We start from the raw sequence: 18,528 nt of genomic DNA, 5'->3' as shown, positions 1-18,528 counted from the left end.
GTACTATGGACTTCATTTGATTTGTTTGTTGCTGCAGCTTTTGGTATCTTTGGACAAAACTGGCTATATTCTAATTGGAAAATGGGAAATGACAACTCATTTCCCACATATAGACCTTTGGGTTGTAGTCTCCAAAATTGGGCAATGTTTACTTACGAATTTATGGAAAGAAAAAAAATCATCTTTTTGTAACACTGCTTGGCCACAATATTTATTTGACTCCAGAGAAAATGATTAATTAATGGACCCATAAATTATAATACCATCTTCCAATTAGATTTGTTTGTGTGTGTGTGTGGGTTTTCTTATTTTAAGTTTATTTTGAGAGTGAGAGAGAGAGTACATGGGTGAAGGAGGGGTGGAGAGAGAGGGAGAGACTCCCAAGCAGGTTCCACATTGTCAGCATGGAGTCTCACTCAGGGCCAGTCCCATGAGTTGTGAGATCATGATCTGAGCCAAAACAAAGAGTTGGATGCTCAATGAGTCTTAATGTTTGAAGTACCCCATATTTGGAATTGGTTTTCTATCTGTTAGAAATAAGTTTTTTAGATTTATGGTCTAAATTTTTAAACAGAGGTTTTTCTTTATCTTCAAACTGCCTACAAAAAACCCTCTGTATTTGCCTTTAGAATCTCGTTGCCGCCTTGGCTAAGTAGATAAGTTTTGTGATGATCTGTAATCCTATTTAAAAAACCAGTTTTTTAATGTTTATTTTTGAGAGGTATACAAAGTGCAAGCAGGGGAAGGGCAGAGAAAGAGGGAGACACAGAATCTGAAGCAGACTCCAGGCTCTGAGCTGTCAGCACAGAGCCCTACGCAGGGCTCAAACCCACGAACTGTGAGATCATGGCCTGAGCTGAAGTTGGTCGCTTAACTGACTGAGCCACCCAGGTGCCCCAGATCTGTAATCCTATTTTAAGCGTCTTCTTGAAAACCTGATATTTCTATTTTCCCAAATTCAAGTAATTAACTCCCTTCCCTTCCCTTCCTTTCCCTTCCTTTCCCTTCCTTTCCTTTTTTCTTTTCTTTCAGAGAGAGTGCATGTGCCTGCAAGTAGGGGAGTGGGGGGTGGGGAAAGAGAGAGAGAGAGAAAGAAAGAATCCCAAGCAGGCTTCACACTCGGCACAGAGCCTGATGCAGGGCTCAGTCTCACAAACTGAGATTATGACCTGAGCCAGAATCAAGAGTCAGATGCTCAACTGACTGAGCCACCCAGGTGCCCCCCCCCCCCAAATTCAACTTCTAAATGAAGTCTTTTTGACTGAGTCTAGTTTATTTGGTATATCAAAGTACATGAGAAGCATTATCAAAGAAGATGATAAACCTTCTTAGGTTATATTGTATAGGTAAGTGCTATAGCTGTTCCAGAAATTATGTAAAATTCCTAGTGAATGTTTTCATCTATCCTCATATAATGTCATCACTTGTAATTTTAATTACCGACGTGTCCCAGAATTTCCTTGTTAATTGCATTGTAATGACAAATACCTGATACCTTTAAGAGATCATAAAATTAAACCAAGAATTCCCAGAACTAGTGAGAAAACTGCATTGTTTTTTGTGGAGATGAGGGTGACTTTAGAGAGAAGTTATGTTTCAGTAGTGCACCTTGGTGGATGTTAGATTCCAATTCTGATTAACTATCTTTGTTGTTTTCCTATAAAACTGGTCTGGATCCTGAATTCTTCTGTTTTTCTCAAATGTCTGGCTAAGACCCTCCAAACTAACATTTCTAATTTTCTCCTTTTCTCTTCACTTGGAATCATTGAGAACTAAAACTGCCCCTTTTTTCCGAAGCCCTGCAAACTGAAGCTAGACACTTTGAGGTATACTTCAGAGAAAATTGCCACAACAGCTCATGTTTAGACAGTCTTCATGCCTGTTACTGTATGGGCCACTCAGATCACCAGAGATATACAGATAATTGAGCAAGTTTATTCTAGCTGTCCTCATTTGACAGATCTGCTGTTGGAACATCCAGATCTTAAGATGTTCACAGAAGCAGTTTTATGGATCAAGGATAAAGAAGAACACTGGATGCAGTGGTAACCTATCAGCTATTATTCATTGCCAAGATCACCAGAAATTAGACTGCTTGATTGCTCAAGGGAACAGGTGGGCCTATCAAGCTGCCAAGCTGGCACCTCAGAAAGATTCCAAAACCCTCTGTAATGGCTTTAGTACGAGACATAGACTTAACTAAGTATCAACCCCAGTACTCTTCTGAAGACCTAAAAGAGGTGGAGAATGGGATTTTGGACACATTACTGGCATTAAAGCCAGCTGGAAATACAATGAACAGGAGATAATCCTTATCCCAGAACATCTCATGGAAAAAATAGTCATATTCACGAAAGCACCCCACATGGGTGAGATTGTTACTTTTCAGTGGATCCAGAAGTACATTGTGGGTCCCAATCTTTAGAGAACCATCAAAAAGTCCAAAATGTGACATTTGTGATGAAAACAATCATAAGACTGGGCCCCCACCATTTCTAAAAGGTGTACCACTTAAGAGTTATCAAACCTAAAGAAGACTGGCAGGTAGACTTTACTATGATACTACAAACAACAAGTGATTTTTGATATTTGCTAATATTTGTAGGCATCTTTTACAAGTTGAGTTGAACTTTTCCATGCCATTCAGAGAAGGCATCGGAAGTTATCAAAACACTGCTAAACAAAATCATTTCTAGATTTGGATTGCTGCTAACAATTTAGAGCGACAATGGAGTGGTATTTGTGGTGAAAGTCACATAAGCAGTGTCCAGTGCCCTGGGCATTAAATAATGAAAATTACATGCTTCATGCAGAAACAGAAAATCAGCTGGGAAAACAGAAAAATGAACCATATGCTTAAAAGAACCTTGGCAAAAATTTGCAGAGAAACCAATTCAACTTGGGGGAAAAAGTCTTGTGGGTTGCCCTGCTTTGGGTAAGAGTGGCCCCTAGCAATAAGCTTGGCTTAAGCCCCTATGAAATGTTGTATGGAAGACCCTTTCTACATCCTTTTTATGACTTAAGAGTTCCTGATGGGAACACTATGGATACTATCAGGTATGTTCAATATTTGGGAAATACTTAACCGATATACATAAGTTTGCTTCCAGCAGGTTGATGTGTACCCCACAGATGTTCACTTATACCACGTGATACCTGGAGACTTGGTGTTAATAAAGAGAAGCACTCAGAGGACCTTGTTGGACAGGACCTTCTGCAGTGCTGTTGACCATCCATTCTTCAGTGAAACTAAAGGGAGTTAAGCCATGTATTTATCACTCAAGTGAAGCTGGTTCCATAAGAATCCACAGGTTCCCTGTACCCTGTTGGCAAGGAGAACATTGAAAAGAACGCTCCTTGGATCAGTGAGCCTCTGAAAGACCTAAAACTACTAGTTAGGACATTTGGTTATCAATATTTTGTATTTTCAAGTGTTTGCAACCTCTCAAGCTTGGAAAGATAATTCCACCATTAGGATTTCTCCGACGTTGGTCAAGGCTGGCAGTCTTTCTCACTGTTGGATATACCATCCTGAACCCAGCACAGAGTACCACCACAGCAACCCAGTAATAATGCCTATAACTAACCTTTCTTTGCTCCTTTCATGTAATTTGACGCTCTCCATCAACTTAGAGTCAGGTTCATCAAGTCATTCAATTAACCATACTTCTTGGTTTCAAATGATACCTCCAGTGAGTCTGCAGAATGAAATTATTAATCCTCCTGAATTAACAGGAGTGCTTTGTGCATCCCTAGGTTACAATTTGTATGTGGATAGGAATATGTTGCTAAGGGAACCAAAGTACAAAAAGTCTTGGTAATGCAGAATGTTGGGTTTCAGTTGGAATGTTGGAACTAAAGAATATTTCTAAATGAGTGCAGAAAGGTTCTAGTCTACTAACTCCGGTCTTTGCCACATTTCAGTTAGAAATAACTAGAGTGGTCATGGTCCTAGTTCCCTTGAGAACGAGGAATGGTAAAAAGACAATGGGGTTGAAACAAGTAACCATAGGTTAACAGGACTAGTAAGTGCAGCTGCAGCTTTTTACCCAGACCTTTTTTTGTTTGCCTTTAAACATCCCTGAATGAGGCTTGCTCTCCCATCTTCTTGTCTCCTTGTTTGCTTCTCAAATAAACCCTTTCCTTGCTGTATACTTGTTGTTTCAGTGATTGGCTTTGCTGTGCTTTGGGCATACGAGCTTGTCTAGCGACACATGGAGTCATTTATTTGATGTTGCCTGATCAGAATACATGTAGGTTTTATTCCCACCACTGGTACCTGTTGACAGAGATCATATGCACTGAATAAACCACAAGACATTTACATATCTGATGAATGGAGCAACGTTGACTAAAAATGTCCTCTTTCACTAGCATCTTCTAGTGGAAAATCAAAGTAAACTGCAGGGAGTATAACTGTCCTCTTTCTGCTTAATAGTGATTGTCTTCATTACTCATGCCTTTTCATTAGTGCACAAGTAAAATTAATATATTTTAAATGGTGATTTTATCCATGAGACTATATGAGAAACTGATGTGTTTGGATTAAAAAATAAAAAATCAAACTTAATGTAGTTTGGCAGTTAAAAAACATTATAGGCTAATTGTTCTTTAAAATTCTTAAGCCACATCTGTCACATAATTCTATCTAATTTATTTGGGAAACTGTAACATTCATTTGACTGAAGTATCATATTAAATAAATGGGAATGTTTGATTTATTTATATTGATTGTAGTTCTCAAGCCTTAGCCATCTGACTCATTGACTGGATAAAACATTGCTGATCCCTACCTTCAGAGTTCCTGATTGAGTAGGTCTGTGTAGGGTGCAAGGATTAACATTTCTAACAACTTCCAAGGTGACCGTGATGCTACTTCTGCTCCTACAACCATACTTTGGTTACATGGAGAGAAGTTATGTGAAATCCTTTCAAACTTAAGACTACATTGAAGAATATCACCTAAATCCCATTATGCTCCTCTAACAAAAGTAAGTGTTTTGTGACCGTGTTTCAGGCCCCCTCCTCCCTTCTTAAGAAATAAAACTGCAGATGCAATGCAGTGCATTTGACTCCCCTCCTCTTCCTGAAAAGTAACCATTCCAGAGTGTAATCATCCCCATGATAGGTTCTTGCTACCTGTATATATACACCCTAAAAGTAAGATGTTCTGCATGTTTTTAATTGTGTTTAAGTGATAGGACATGTATCTTTTTGTAATTTATAAATTGTTTCTGGGATCTGTGCATGTTATATATTCCTTCGTGTTCGTACATTTATATAACTGCAGTGTAAGTTTTAATGACATAAATATACCACATTTATTTTATCTGTTCTTCCACTGATGGGCATGTAGGTTTGTGGCAGGCACTAATGATTACATAATTGACTGCCATTCTTTATCTTACCTCCTTTTAAACTTGCTGTTAAGTCCCCATGTTCTGTGAGCACTTCCTCTCAATATGTAGGAGAGAGAGATCTTTCCATTCCTAAGGGAATGAATATGTTTGTCTAAGTCAATCATAGTAATTTCTTCCTTTACCAGTTACAGGTTTTGGCATGGGTATGTCGTACAGTCCTGTTCAAATATATGGAAAGAGAAATCTGGGATAGACTTTAGGGAAAGATTTTTCTCCCTGGGTAAGAAGAGACATGAAGAGAAATCCTCCAGTTTTGAATATAGTTGTACGAGGATAGAATGGTTGTAGCAATAGCAGTTCCTTGAGACTGCAGGGACAAACCTGAGAGCCTGAGTTTTTGATCATGCAATAATCCTGGAACCACCCATTTCTCCCAGCTTTTTATGTGAAATTTTCCTTTAGTGTTCTATTATTTATATAACCAAAGCATCCTGTCTTAAGGTAGTTCTTTTTTATTTATTTATTTTTAACATTCATTCATTTTTTTTGAGAGACAGCATGAGCGGGGAAGGGGCAGAGAGAGGGATATACAGAATCGGAAACAGGCTCCAGGCCCCGAGCTGTCAGCACAGAGCCCGACACGGGGCTCGAACTCACAAACTGCGAGATCCTGACCTGAGCTGAGGTCGGACACTCAACCGACTGAGCCACCCAGCGCCCCAGAAAGCTTTTTCATTTAAATACATTATGTATATAGAAAAGTACACAGAGTATAAATACAATGAATTATCACAAAGTAAGCATATTTGTGTAACCATTACTCAGTTACCTCACTTTCCTATTCCAATTATTGCCCTCTACCTACCTTTCAAAAAGTCATTGTTGGGGTACCTTAGCTGCCTTAGTCGGTACAGCATGCGTCTCTTGATCTCAGGGTTATGAGTTCAGGCCCATGTTGGGTATTGGGTATAGAGATTACTTCAGAGTAAAATCTCTAAGGAAAAAAAAAATCATTATCTTGGTTTAGTTTTACTCATTTTTAACTTTATATAAATAGAATTATACACTACGGTCTCTTTAGTGATTGCCATCTTTTGTACAATCTCATGTTTGTGAGATTTATTTGTGTTAATGTGTGAAGCTGTAATTTCATTTTCATTCCTGTATAGTATTCTGTTGAAAGATTATTCTGTTGATGAACATTTGGCCTTTTTTTTTTCCTGTTTTAAGCTATGATAAATGATGATTGTGTTAATTTTCATGTTCATGTCTTTTGGTGTCACTGTGTATGCATTTCTGTTGAACATATACCCAGGAGTAGAATTGCTGTGTGAGTGGATATGCTTATGTTTAACTTCTGGGGGATCTGTCAGACATTTTTCCAAAAGATACCAATGTATGGTTAGTCCCACCAGCAGTGCATTACCTACACCATTTGTATTTTATTTATTCTGGTGGGTATATAGTAATACCCAAGTGTGATTTTCATTTGTATTTCTCTGATAACTACTGAAGTTGAGAATCTTTTCATATGCTTAGTAATTTGGCTGTCTTCTTACAAAATGCCTGTTCAGACTTCCTGCCTATTTTTCCATTGACTTGTCACATAATTTTCATGTTGCCTTGTGGAAATTCCTTATATATTCTTGACTGGTAACATGGTGATAATCTTTTCTCGATCTGTGACTTGCCTTTTTTTATTATTAAGATTTATTTTTAAGTAATCTTTACACCCAACATGGGGCTCAAACCCACAACCCCAATATCAAGAATTGCATGTTCTACCATCTGATCCAGCCAAGCACCCCCCCCCCCCCCCCCCTTTTTTTTTTTTTTTTTACAGATCTGTGGCTTGCCATTTTTCATCTCTTGATGAAATCTCTTGATGAACAGACCTTAATTTTAATTGTACTATACTTTATTGTTTTTCCCTTTATAATGTTTTTTATGTTCTATCCTGAAGGTCTTTTTTTTTAGTATATATATTGCAAAAGAATATTTAATGGCATGGGGAAATACCATTTAATAAGTGGCAGAAAGAGCCTGTAAAACAGTATGATCTCAAGTTGGTAATGCTACATTCTCGATCTGGCCCCTGGATTACCATATCAAAACTGGCGGCCATCCCTGCCCCCACATGCACTCCTTATGCCCTTACCCTGCTCTGCTCTTCAGTTTCCTTACTACCTGCTAACATAGTCTACAGTTTTTTTTTTTAATTTTATTTTTTTAATTTACATCCAAATTAGCTAGCATATAGTGCAACAATGATTTCAGGAGTGGATTCCTTAATGCCCCTACCCATTTAGCCCATCCCTGCTTCCACAACCTCTCCAGTAACTCTCTGTTCTCCATGCTTAAGAGTCTCTTAAGTTTTGTCCTCTATCTTGAAGGTCTTAATGGTAGTTTGCTGAATAAATGTTCTAGTTGTACACTTTTCAGGACAGTAGCCAGTAGCCACATGTGGTTATTGAACACTTGAGGTGTGGCTAGTCTGAGTAAAGATGTTCTGTAAGTGTAAAATGCATGCTGGATTTCAATGAACATAATATTAAAAAAGAATATCAAAATCACATTAATAGTTTTTGTATTTATTACATGTTGAAATCACATTTTGCATATATAGGGAGTTAAATATGAAAATGACCTTTTTCTAGAAAATTTTAAAATTACATAATTGACTCACATTGCATTTCTATGTTCTAGAAGTGTGCTATCCAATAGAACTTTCTGTGATGATGGACATGTTCTATATCTATACTATCCAGTATAGTAGCCATAAGCTGAAAGTGTCCATTGAGCATTGAAAATGTAGTGAGGGTGATTGAGAAGCTGAATTTTTTTGTTTGTTTGTTTTTGTATTTGAGAGACAGTGTGAGCAGGGGAGGGATAGAGAGAATCTCAAGCAGGCTCTGCACCGTCAGCACAGAGCCTGACTTGGGGCTTGAACCCACGAACCAGGAGATCATGACCTGAGCTGACGCCAAGAGTTTGACACTTAACCGACTCAACCACCCAGGTGCCCCTGAGAAGCTAGATTTTTAATTGTAGGTAGTTTAAATGTAAGTAGCCATCTGTGGGTAGTAGCTACCATATTGAACAGCACAGTTCTGGACACTCTATTGCTTTAACATTTATTGTTTGAGATTTAGGTTTATAATCTGTCTGAATTGATTTTACATATAGTGTGAAGTAGGAGTCAAGTTTTATTTTTTCTTTCAGATGGAAATCGAGTTGACCAAGCATCAAGGAAGAGAGAATCTTTATTATTTTTAGACTGTTCTTTGTTTGTTAGGTATATTTATTTGTTCTTCCATCAAATGCCACACTGTCTTTAGTTGCTGATAGAGTAAGTGTTCTTGTTCTTCATGAATGTCTTGGTCATTCTTGGACTTTACTATTTCCACATAACTATAAAAAGTACCTCATCAATTTTCAGTTTCCTTTGGGATTTTGATTGACATTATTTTGGCTCTATATAACATCCAGTCATGAATATGATATAGTCATTTATTTAGGTCTTTCACTTGTCTCAGTAATATGTGATCTTTCATTTATGTAAAGGTCTTGCACATCTTTTGCTAGATTTATTCCTAGTCATTTGGTACTGTAAATGATACTGTTTTCTAATTTTAATTTCTCATTATTGCTAGTATATAGAAGTAAAATTGATTTTAGGTTATTGTCTTTATATATGGCAATTATACTGAATTAACTTATTAATTTTTATAGATTCTTTTGGATTTTTTATATACCCAATCCTACAATTTGTGAATAATGACATCTTTCTTTCTTTCTTTCTTTCTTTCTTTCTTTCTTTCTTTCTTTCTTTCTCTTTCTTTCTTTCTTTCGAGAGAAAGAGAGAGTGCTAGCAGGGGAGGGGCATAAAATGAGGGGGAGAGAGTCCCAAGCATTCTCTGCACTGACAGCGCAGAGCCTGATGTGGGTCTCAGATGGAGGAACCTGTGAGATCATGACCTGAGCCAAAACCAAGAGTCGGATGCTTACCTGACTGAGCCACCCAGGCGCCCATCTTTCTGGTTTTTATACATTTTATCATTTTATTTCATCTTCTTGTCTTATTGTACTGCCCAGGACCTCAAGAACAGAGATAAGCAAACTTTTGTAAAGGACCAGATAAGAAGGAAGCCAACAGTTTCTGTATAAATATATAGTAGACTCTTACATGTTGTGCTTAAAGGGAGTCAGAATTGTCTTATAGATGGAGTCTTGAGCAATTTGTACTAATTTGAAGGGTTGTACACATTTGATAAAAGGGGCCATTTTTATAGGGCATTGAAGAAGGAAAGAATGATTTATAGTCATGAAAGAAATGTAAAACATTTGCCTAGTGGATTAGCAATTTCTGGAGAGTTTATGATTATTTTGAATGTGTCTAAGTATGAACTAATACTTGCCTCTCTTTTTAAATCCCTTTAGGAAAAATAGAAATGAAGGTACATATGCACACAAAATTTTGCCTCATTTGTTTGCTGACATTTATTTTCCATCACTGCAACCATTGCCATGAAGAACATGACCATGGTTCTGAAGAACATCACAGACATCGTCGTGGGATGACAGAATCGGAGTCAAGCAAATTTTCAGTGCTGGATGCTGAAAATGAAAAAAAATATTACATTGAAAAACTTTTTGACCGTTATGGTGAAAATGGAAGATTATCCTTTTTTGGTCTGGAGAAACTTTTAACAAACTTGGGCCTTGGAGAGATAAAAGTTGTTGAGATTAATCATGAGGATCTTGGCCACGATCATGTTTCTCACTTAGATATTTTGGCAGTTCAAGAGGGAAAGCATTTTCACTCCCATAACCACCAGCATTCCCACAATCATTTAAGTTCAGAAAATCAAACTGTGACTAGTGTATCAACAAAAAGAAACCATAAGTGTGATCCAGAGAAAGAGACAATTGAAGTATCTGTCAAATCTGATGATAAACATACACATGACCGTAATCATCGCTTATGCCATCACCATTGTTTGCATCACCACCTAGATCATAACACCACTCGCCATTTTCCCAATGATTCCATTGCTCACAGTGAGCGTGGGGAGCCTAGCCATGAACCTTCAACAGAGACCAATAAAACACAGGAACAATCTGAAAGTAAGCTACCAAAAGGAAAAAGGAAGAGAAAAGGGAAGAAAAGTAATGAAAATTCTGAGGTTATTACACCAGGTTTTCCCCCCAACCATGATCAGGGTGAACAGTATGAACATAATCGGGTCCACAAACCTGATCGTGTACATAACCCAGGTCATTCTCACGTACGCCTTCCAGAACATAATGGTCACGATCCTGGTCATGGACACCAAGATCTTAATCCTGATAATGAAGGTGAACTTCGACATACTAGGAAGCGAGAAGCACCACATGTTAAAAAAAGTGCAATTTATTCAGCTGCTACCCACAAAGATCATAATGAAGATGACCGTCAACATGAGGTAGGTGTGAAGAGATGGTTGCTCCATAATTCTCAGATAATTGTGGACTATTTTAGGTAAAAAGAGAAGTAACAGTGGAGAATAGTCAATCGTATTCAAACTTATTTCCAGATAATGTTTCTGAACAAAATACTTTAAGATCCTAAAATCAGATTAAAGATTTTTATCTGGATTTTCACTTGTGTTATTCTCAAAATTGGGTCCCTCAAATGTAAATGTTCAGAGGTTGTTAGAACTCACATTCATTATTTTACTTTCTTGCTTATGACTTGTTTTGACTTCCCAAGTTTTCATTTTGTTATTGTCAGTTGGTTTCTAGATATTTGAAAATTAAAGTCTCTTGTGTTCAACCTGTCCTGTTGGAAAGTGACTAGGCATTTTCTTTACATAATCATTAACTTAATGAATTAACTACAGAATGTTTCCCTGTCATTGATGTAGCTCCAAAGTCAGGTGTTTTGTTTATATGGTAGGTTTGTTTTCTGTATGTCACTTTATGATACAGAGGGCCTGCTGCCTTAAAATTAATCTTCTCCCATGCCCTTTGACAGATTTAGGGTGAATGCAAAAAGATAAAATAACAGGAAAGTCCACTAGTAATGGGATGGTTATGTTTTCCTTTAAAGTATTCATGTTCTTTTAAATACTTCCACGTTTGATTTGTTCCTTCCTGATTTTTTTTTTAACTATTTGCCTCATACACATTTTGTTTCATTAAAGGTATATCAACATTTTTGTTTAATTTTTAGTACTCTTTATTCTTAATAAGTTGAGAAAATTTATTTTTATTAATTTATTCAATTAATAAAGTTGAATTTATTTGTTGCTCATATGTATAAAAAGCAGCACCATTTAATATGGAAAATGACCCTACCCTTTGCTGTTTCTGTTTCTATTATGAAATATGTTTTGCATCTACGGAAATATCTTTGTGTTTCTTCCCTGTATAATCAGATATTGATTTTAGCAGTTATAAACACTGATTTTAAAATCACTTCTATTTAAAAATAAATAAATAAAGTCACTTATATTTAAAAATCTTAGTGTATTTGTAAAGAAGTGCTTTTATTTATTTATTACTTTAGATAATATCTTAGAATCTTTTGTTGATAATAACCAGACATTATCATATTCTTTCTACCAGACTTGTGGGGTCTGCATCAGTCAAACATGTTGTTTTATATCTTCACAGGTCTGATGCATGTTGGGAATTTTCTTAGGATTTCTAGAAATGTTCTGTGCACTAGATAGAGTAGTATCTCACATTAAGACCTGAGAAGAAGCATTTTTTTGTTTGTGTGTTTTGATTTTGTTTTTTATCCCATAAAAAAAATCATATAATGAGGTAGCAAGTCAGTAACAAGCATACAACCGAAGTGTGTTATGTGTGGGGGAAAAAAGAAAAAGCACTACCACCTGCTTTGCCTTCATTTTAGATATTTTGCATATGATAGGTCCAAACTTGTTTGCTATGTGTTGTCTGCTTTGTTCTGCCCTTAAAAGTACTGGTGGATGAAGCTGCCTTCTCTTGTCTTCTACTTTTAGCATTTAGGCTAGAATGATATATTTTAATATAAATTTATTAAAGTACTTTGTGTCTATTTGACAAATGATTGATGATTTCACTTTGAATAGGAAAGTGATTTTTCTTCTCACCCCTTACGAATATAGTTGTGAGTGATTTTTATCAGTTACCAAGAAAGTCATTATCTTCATGTATTAGAGTGGAAAAATGGCTGAAGTCCATAAAAAGTATTGGGTAATGAAGTTCAGTGTATTTCCATCATAAATCCTTAAAAGAAACCTTTATTTGTAATAGTTTTCTGTATTACAGATTATTTTCAAATAATATTTAGAATATTTTTCATTACATAGTAATTTCTTTTTCTGCTTAATCTTCTTAAAGTACTCTTACTTAATTTGTTTTATCAATTCCCTTGCAGTGTTTGAACGTCACTCAGTTGTTAAAATACTATGGTCATGGTGCCAATTCTCCGATCTCACCTGATTTATTTACATACCTTTGCCCTGCTTTATTGTATCAAATCGACAGCAGACTTTGTATTGAGCATTTTGACAAACTTTTAGTTGAAGATTTAAATAAAGATAAAAATCAGGTTCCTGAAGATAAGGCAAATATAGGGGCATCAGGTAAGAAAGATTTAAGTTTTTTTTCCCTCAAAATAGTCTCTCTACTTATTTTTTTAATGTAATTGAATTAGTACTGTAATTCCAAATTGTCTTCCTTTGGGTGACTTTCGGTGTTTTAGTCAGGCTTAGATATGAGCATTTAGAAAGGATTGGGGATAGACAAGAGGCACAATACAGCTTACTTGTCCCTTTCTGGTATTATGGAGGAATATTTTTGCTATGGATAGAGAACTAGATTAAAAAGCAGATGGTAGGTTTGCGATAAAATGGATTCTTCTACATGGGCAAATGTAAATATTGGGGCCACTAATTAAAGTGATTTGGTGTTATAGTTACTTTTTAGCAGAGTTGAGGGCCTCTGATAAAAAGCTAACATTAAGTCTGTAAGGAAATAAAAAGGGAAGCCAGTGTGGTTAAACTCTCTGAATGTTTCAGAAGTGCCAGTGATTGGCACATGAATTCATCATGGGCAGTTTTATAGACCTTCAACAAAAGACCGAAACTATTGTTAAAATTCTTTCTAGATTTTTAAAAAATGTTTCTTTATTTTTGAGAGAGAGAGATTGAGCAAGCAGGAGAGAGAGAGAGAGGGAGAGGGAGACACAGAATCTGAAGCAGTCTCCAGGCTCTGATCTGTCGGCACAGGGCCGATGTGGGGCTCAAACTCACGAGCCATGAGATTATGGCCTGAACAGGAGTCAGTCTGTTAACTGACTGAGCCACCCAGGCACCCCATCTAGGCTTTTTTCAAACCATATTAGGCTGGCTACATAGCTCCACTTTGATGTTCACAGGTACCTCCCACTTGAGATTTCCAAAGTTTCTACTCCATGAAAAGTTTGTTCCTCTTACTGAATCCCTAAAACCGTAACAATTGTTTTTTGATAAAATCTGAAAGTCTTTGAAATTTTTCCCATATGGTTTTTGTTTTGTTTCCTTTATATAATCAGTTGTCAAGTCCAATTGAATCTTCTCTCAAATACCTTCCAACTCTGTCTACTCCATTATAACTTTTGTTTAGGTCCTTCTTGGTTCTTGATTGAATTGTTGAAATAACTTCATAACCGTCCCTTTCTAGAATACAAATGAGATTGTCTGACATAGACTTTTTCTTTTTAGTGATAGTTAACATACTTTTGTTAACAAACACGTATTGTAGTGTTAAGTGTTAAGTAAAAGTTAATGACTTTTTTTTTTTTTTAATTTTTTTTTAACGTTTATTTATTTTTGAGACAGAGAGAGACACAGCATGAACGGGGGAGGGGCAGAGAGAGAGGGAGACACAGAATCGGAAGCAAGCTCCCGGCTCTGAGCCATCAGCCCAGAGCCCGACGCGGGGCTCGAACTCACGGACCGCGAGATCGTGACCTGAGCTGAAGTCGGACGCTTAACCGACTGAGCCACCCAGGCGCCCCTAAAAGTTAATGACTTTTACTCAACAGCAGTTTTATTATAAGGTGGAGAATGTTCTTATAACTTTCCCACAGTCTCAGAGCTAATCCCTGATAGTACTGGGATTCAAGCCGAGGGTATTTAATCATTTTACTATCCATGTGCTGAGTGTTTCACATGCTTTTTCCCCCCCATTAAATTTTAACAATAATCTATTACATTATTATACGAGGGAGCTGTTACATGATTCTTGTTCTTGCAGATATGGACACTGTGGTATAGACAAATTTAGTAATTTGCCCGCATTTCCTAGGCCTAATAAATGTTAGATCCCACCAACGCTAAGGTTTGTCTGATAAATCCTTTGGTCAGTTAATAACTATGCTATTATCTACCAGATTTAGTTAATTCTGATTATTGCTTTTATGATTTTTGTCATATATCTTTATACTGTTCAAAATTTTTCATTAGATCTCTAATATTTTTCTTTATCTTTTTATTATAAGCAATAATGTCTATGAGAACATGGATTTTTTTTTTCTTTTTTTTTTTTGGAGAGGGGCAGGTAGAGAGAGGGAGAGGAGAGAGAATCCCAACCAGACTCCACACTAACAGCATGGAGCCTAGTGCGGGGCTCACACTTCGCGAACTGTGAGTTCACGACCTGAGCTGAAATGGAGAGTCAGACACCTAGCCGACTGAGCCACTCAGGCGCCCCTAGAAAACATAGATTTGATGTGATGTGCTAGTTTTATTTTTTTCTCCTATATTTTAGCAAACTGCATTATGCTATGTTGTTCAAATTTCAGAGTCCTTTACTTGGCCAGTCAGGCTTTCCAGGATAGGATTCCTGCCTACCTACCTCTCCATCCTTATCCCTTACCATTCTTTTTTAGTAAGCTCTTCTACACCCGATGTTGGGTTCAAACTCATGACCCTGAGATCAAGACTTGAGTGCTCTACTGTCTGAGCCAGCCTGGGTCCCCTGATCATTTATATCCTTTCAGCCTTAACCATAACAAACTCCTAATGACAGATTATACTGTTTTTCCCTCTTTTATCTCTGCCTTTTCACCTTCTAAACCTTTCTACTAGAGGGACTACTATGATTTGTCCAAAATTCAGCTCAAGGGTTAGACCCTCTGGGATAACCTATTTACTATCCTAGGCTTAATTAAATCTCCTTCCTTGACACTCTGGATATCTCCATTATCATACAGATCTTGAGGGATTTTAATAATTGGATTTGTTATCTGTTTTTGTTGTGGACTTCAGCTACTTAAAGGAAGTGACCAGGTCTTTCATCTCAAGCGTCTCTAATGCCTAAGTAGGTAAAGGGTACTTTGAACAAAAAGTGCTGATATATTGATTGAATAAATTACTTAATATTAATCTGTAAGCTTTCAGTTATAACCGAGGAAAGACACTTGTTGAAAATGAGTCTTTGAAGATCATTTTATGACTACAGTTGACCTTTGAACAACACAGATTTGAACTGCATGTGTATACTTGTATGCAGATATTTTTCAATAAATAAATTAGAAAATCTCTTGGAGGTTTGCAACAAAAAAAACCTCACAGATGAACCGGGTAGCCTAGAAATACTGAAGAAATTCAGGAAAAGTCAGGTATTGCAAGAATACGATATGTAACACTTATACAAAATATGTGTTGTTTACGTTAATGGTAAGGTTTTCCATCAAGAGTAGGTTGTTAATAGTTAAATTTGGGGGGAGTTAAAAGTTACACTTGGATTTTTGGCTACACACGCAGAGGCAGGGGTTTGTCCCCAACCCCACAGTGTTCAAGGGTCATTTGTCTATCAGCCTGGTGTACTTTGATAATACAGTCTTCTCAGAATGAGTGGAATTCTCATGAACTTTATCATGTGCAAAATCACGATGAAGGCAGTTCTGGCTGAAAGGCCAAAGATGGAGTGGCACTGTTGCATTGTAATGAAAGAGACTAAATTAAATTAATATGTGTGAATGTGGGCCAAAAAAGAAATTCTGTTAAGATAAAAGGTGGAAAACGCAGAATTTAAAATTTTTTCATAGCACAAGAGTATGGTAGACATGTTTAAGAATATCACATTCCATATATATATAAGAGTTTTATTTGGGATAGAGATAGATATTCCTTAAAGCTTGAAAGAGTTCAAGTAAAAGAAAATGCTCTCAATACATGACAAAATAAGTCTCATAGGTACCTACCTATTGGTAATTTCTTTGCAATAGGAAAATAACTTGAGAATAGATAAATTAATCATTATAGTCTTTATTAGAACCTTACCATGTACTGTTCTAAATACTTTTACAAGGATATTTAATTTGTTAAACCCATGAGATGGGAACTTTTTTTGTTCCTATTTGCTGGAATGGGGGCTTTGAGAAATGAAATAACTTGCCCAAAGTCACATAGCTGCCAGGTAGCAGAACTGTGATATGAACTAGAGTATTCTCCACCTAAAGCTTGTAATTGTAACTGCTGTTCCCGTCTCCACTGCTTCTGCTAAAAAGGTTCTTAAGTCTGCTTTGCTAGCAAAAGTGTGACAGGAAGATAAAGAGAGTTAAATTTAGTTATATTTGGTAGTGTTTTGACAGGTAGTGCAGACATAGACAAGAAAGTGGTAGAGGTAAGTATTTGTATAAGTATTGCTGTAAGTATAGATCAGTAAAACAAAAACACCCAAGAATAATAGTCTTGTTAGGTAATACCCAGTCATTAAGGCAGAGAAAGTCCACCTAGTAGCTCTCAATTCTGGTCTTTGGACAGATAAAATATGTTCCCTTTGCTGGCTTCATTACATGTTCAGTGACCTTTGTAGATGAGTAAACACCTTGAGAACCACAGTCTCTCACAGGTGCTTATAAATTCTCAATGAGGCAGGGGGAAAGGAGAAGCTAGGCCTGAGATTATTTGACTTACATTAAAAATAAAACACTTTGTTCTTTACATGGAAAAACACAGACTGACAAGGTTGTCACATCTAGAGTTAAAACGAATAGCCTTTTTAAATTTTTTTTTATTTTTAAGGCTTCTAAGAAATTCTAGTTGTTATTACATCAACTCTGGATTATGACTTAAATTTTTGTTATAATGACATATTTTAACAAAGGTATTGACAGATGCTTGACCATCATAATATTGAAAATTATAGTTTATTCAATCTGAAAAGCCTTAGAGGAAATAATACTAGCTTTGAAAGCAAATACATAACTAATAGTGAATATTGATTAGTTGTTTGCAGGTGGTTATTAGCACTGTCAGAAATGAAGCTTGAATTAACTATGTCCTGATAGATGTTAATAATTGTTAGAAAGAATGCCCTGCTAGTAATTATTTTTAATGACTGCTGCACTATTAAGAAAGGTTAACTTGTTCTATATAAATCTCCCATAGTGACACAGCGACCACCTCATTACTGCTCAAAGACTGCTGTAAACCAAGTATGCCATATACTGTGTATGGTGGAAATCGTTTGTTTCACAAGATTGGCTCATTTAGTCATGGAGTTGACCCTAGCTTAATTACCAAGGGGGGTTGTGAATAGGCCGCTAAGCTTTTTCTGCCAATTAAAATGCTGAAATTGTAGAAAACTGCCATCTTGCACATGCTTTGAACCGAGTTAATTAGAAAGTTTCCACAGATGAGCGCTTCTTTTTAAAAGAATGCATTTTCTCTCTAGATAATGAGAAAGGGAGTTGGTGAATAACTAAGCTTGAAGACCTTTAACGTTTTAAGCAACCTAATTTGCAGAATAAGTGAAGCTTGTTTCAGACATTTAACGTTTTTTATTCTATATGGTATCTTGGGTACAGATAAAGGAAACATTTGCTGGTTGTATTTAATAGTTTGTGTTTCATTGGTTGGCCTAAGTTTTAGAAAAGATGCCTTTTATTGTTTGGTTTTTGTTATTGTTTTGGGGGTTGTATATTAATAAACAGGTTGTGATTTTAAAAGTACAATAGTTTGGTTAGAAATCAGAAAAATTTTATTACCTGCTTTTTTTCTATACATAGGAAATTATGGTAGCATTTATGTAAGCTTAAATATAAATGTTACAAATTCTAAAAATAAGTGTTTATAAATAGCATGGGAAAATATTTCAAGTACAATAAAATGAAAACAATTTTACTTCTCATAGGTCAAAAGGATTG

At 36.3% G+C, this 18,528-nt stretch overlaps 1 protein-coding gene across 3 annotated transcripts in view; it reads left to right on the top strand.

The window, feature by feature from the left end:
• The window catches only part of SLC39A10 (solute carrier family 39 member 10), a 145,173-nt gene that overhangs the window by 93,440 nt on the left and 33,205 nt on the right, over positions 1-18,528 (top strand). For 2 of the 3 annotated variants that reach the window (XM_049615229.1, XM_049615228.1), the window contains 2 exons: positions 9,801-10,825; positions 12,769-12,976. In XM_049615229.1, coding sequence (XP_049471186.1) covers positions 9,812-10,825; positions 12,769-12,976 — 1,222 coding nt within the window. In that variant the 5' untranslated portion in view covers positions 9,801-9,811. Of the gene's footprint in view, positions 1-9,236; positions 9,401-9,800; positions 10,826-12,768; positions 12,977-18,528 lie in introns of those variants that run through there. The other variant, XM_049615230.1, reaches the window with a different exon arrangement.

The sequence above is a fragment of the Panthera uncia genome (genome assembly GCF_023721935.1).
Source record: "Panthera uncia isolate 11264 chromosome C1 unlocalized genomic scaffold, Puncia_PCG_1.0 HiC_scaffold_3, whole genome shotgun sequence".
Taxonomy (NCBI): Eukaryota; Metazoa; Chordata; class Mammalia; order Carnivora; family Felidae; genus Panthera; species Panthera uncia.
This window is presented reverse-complemented; position numbering and strand designations above follow the sequence as displayed.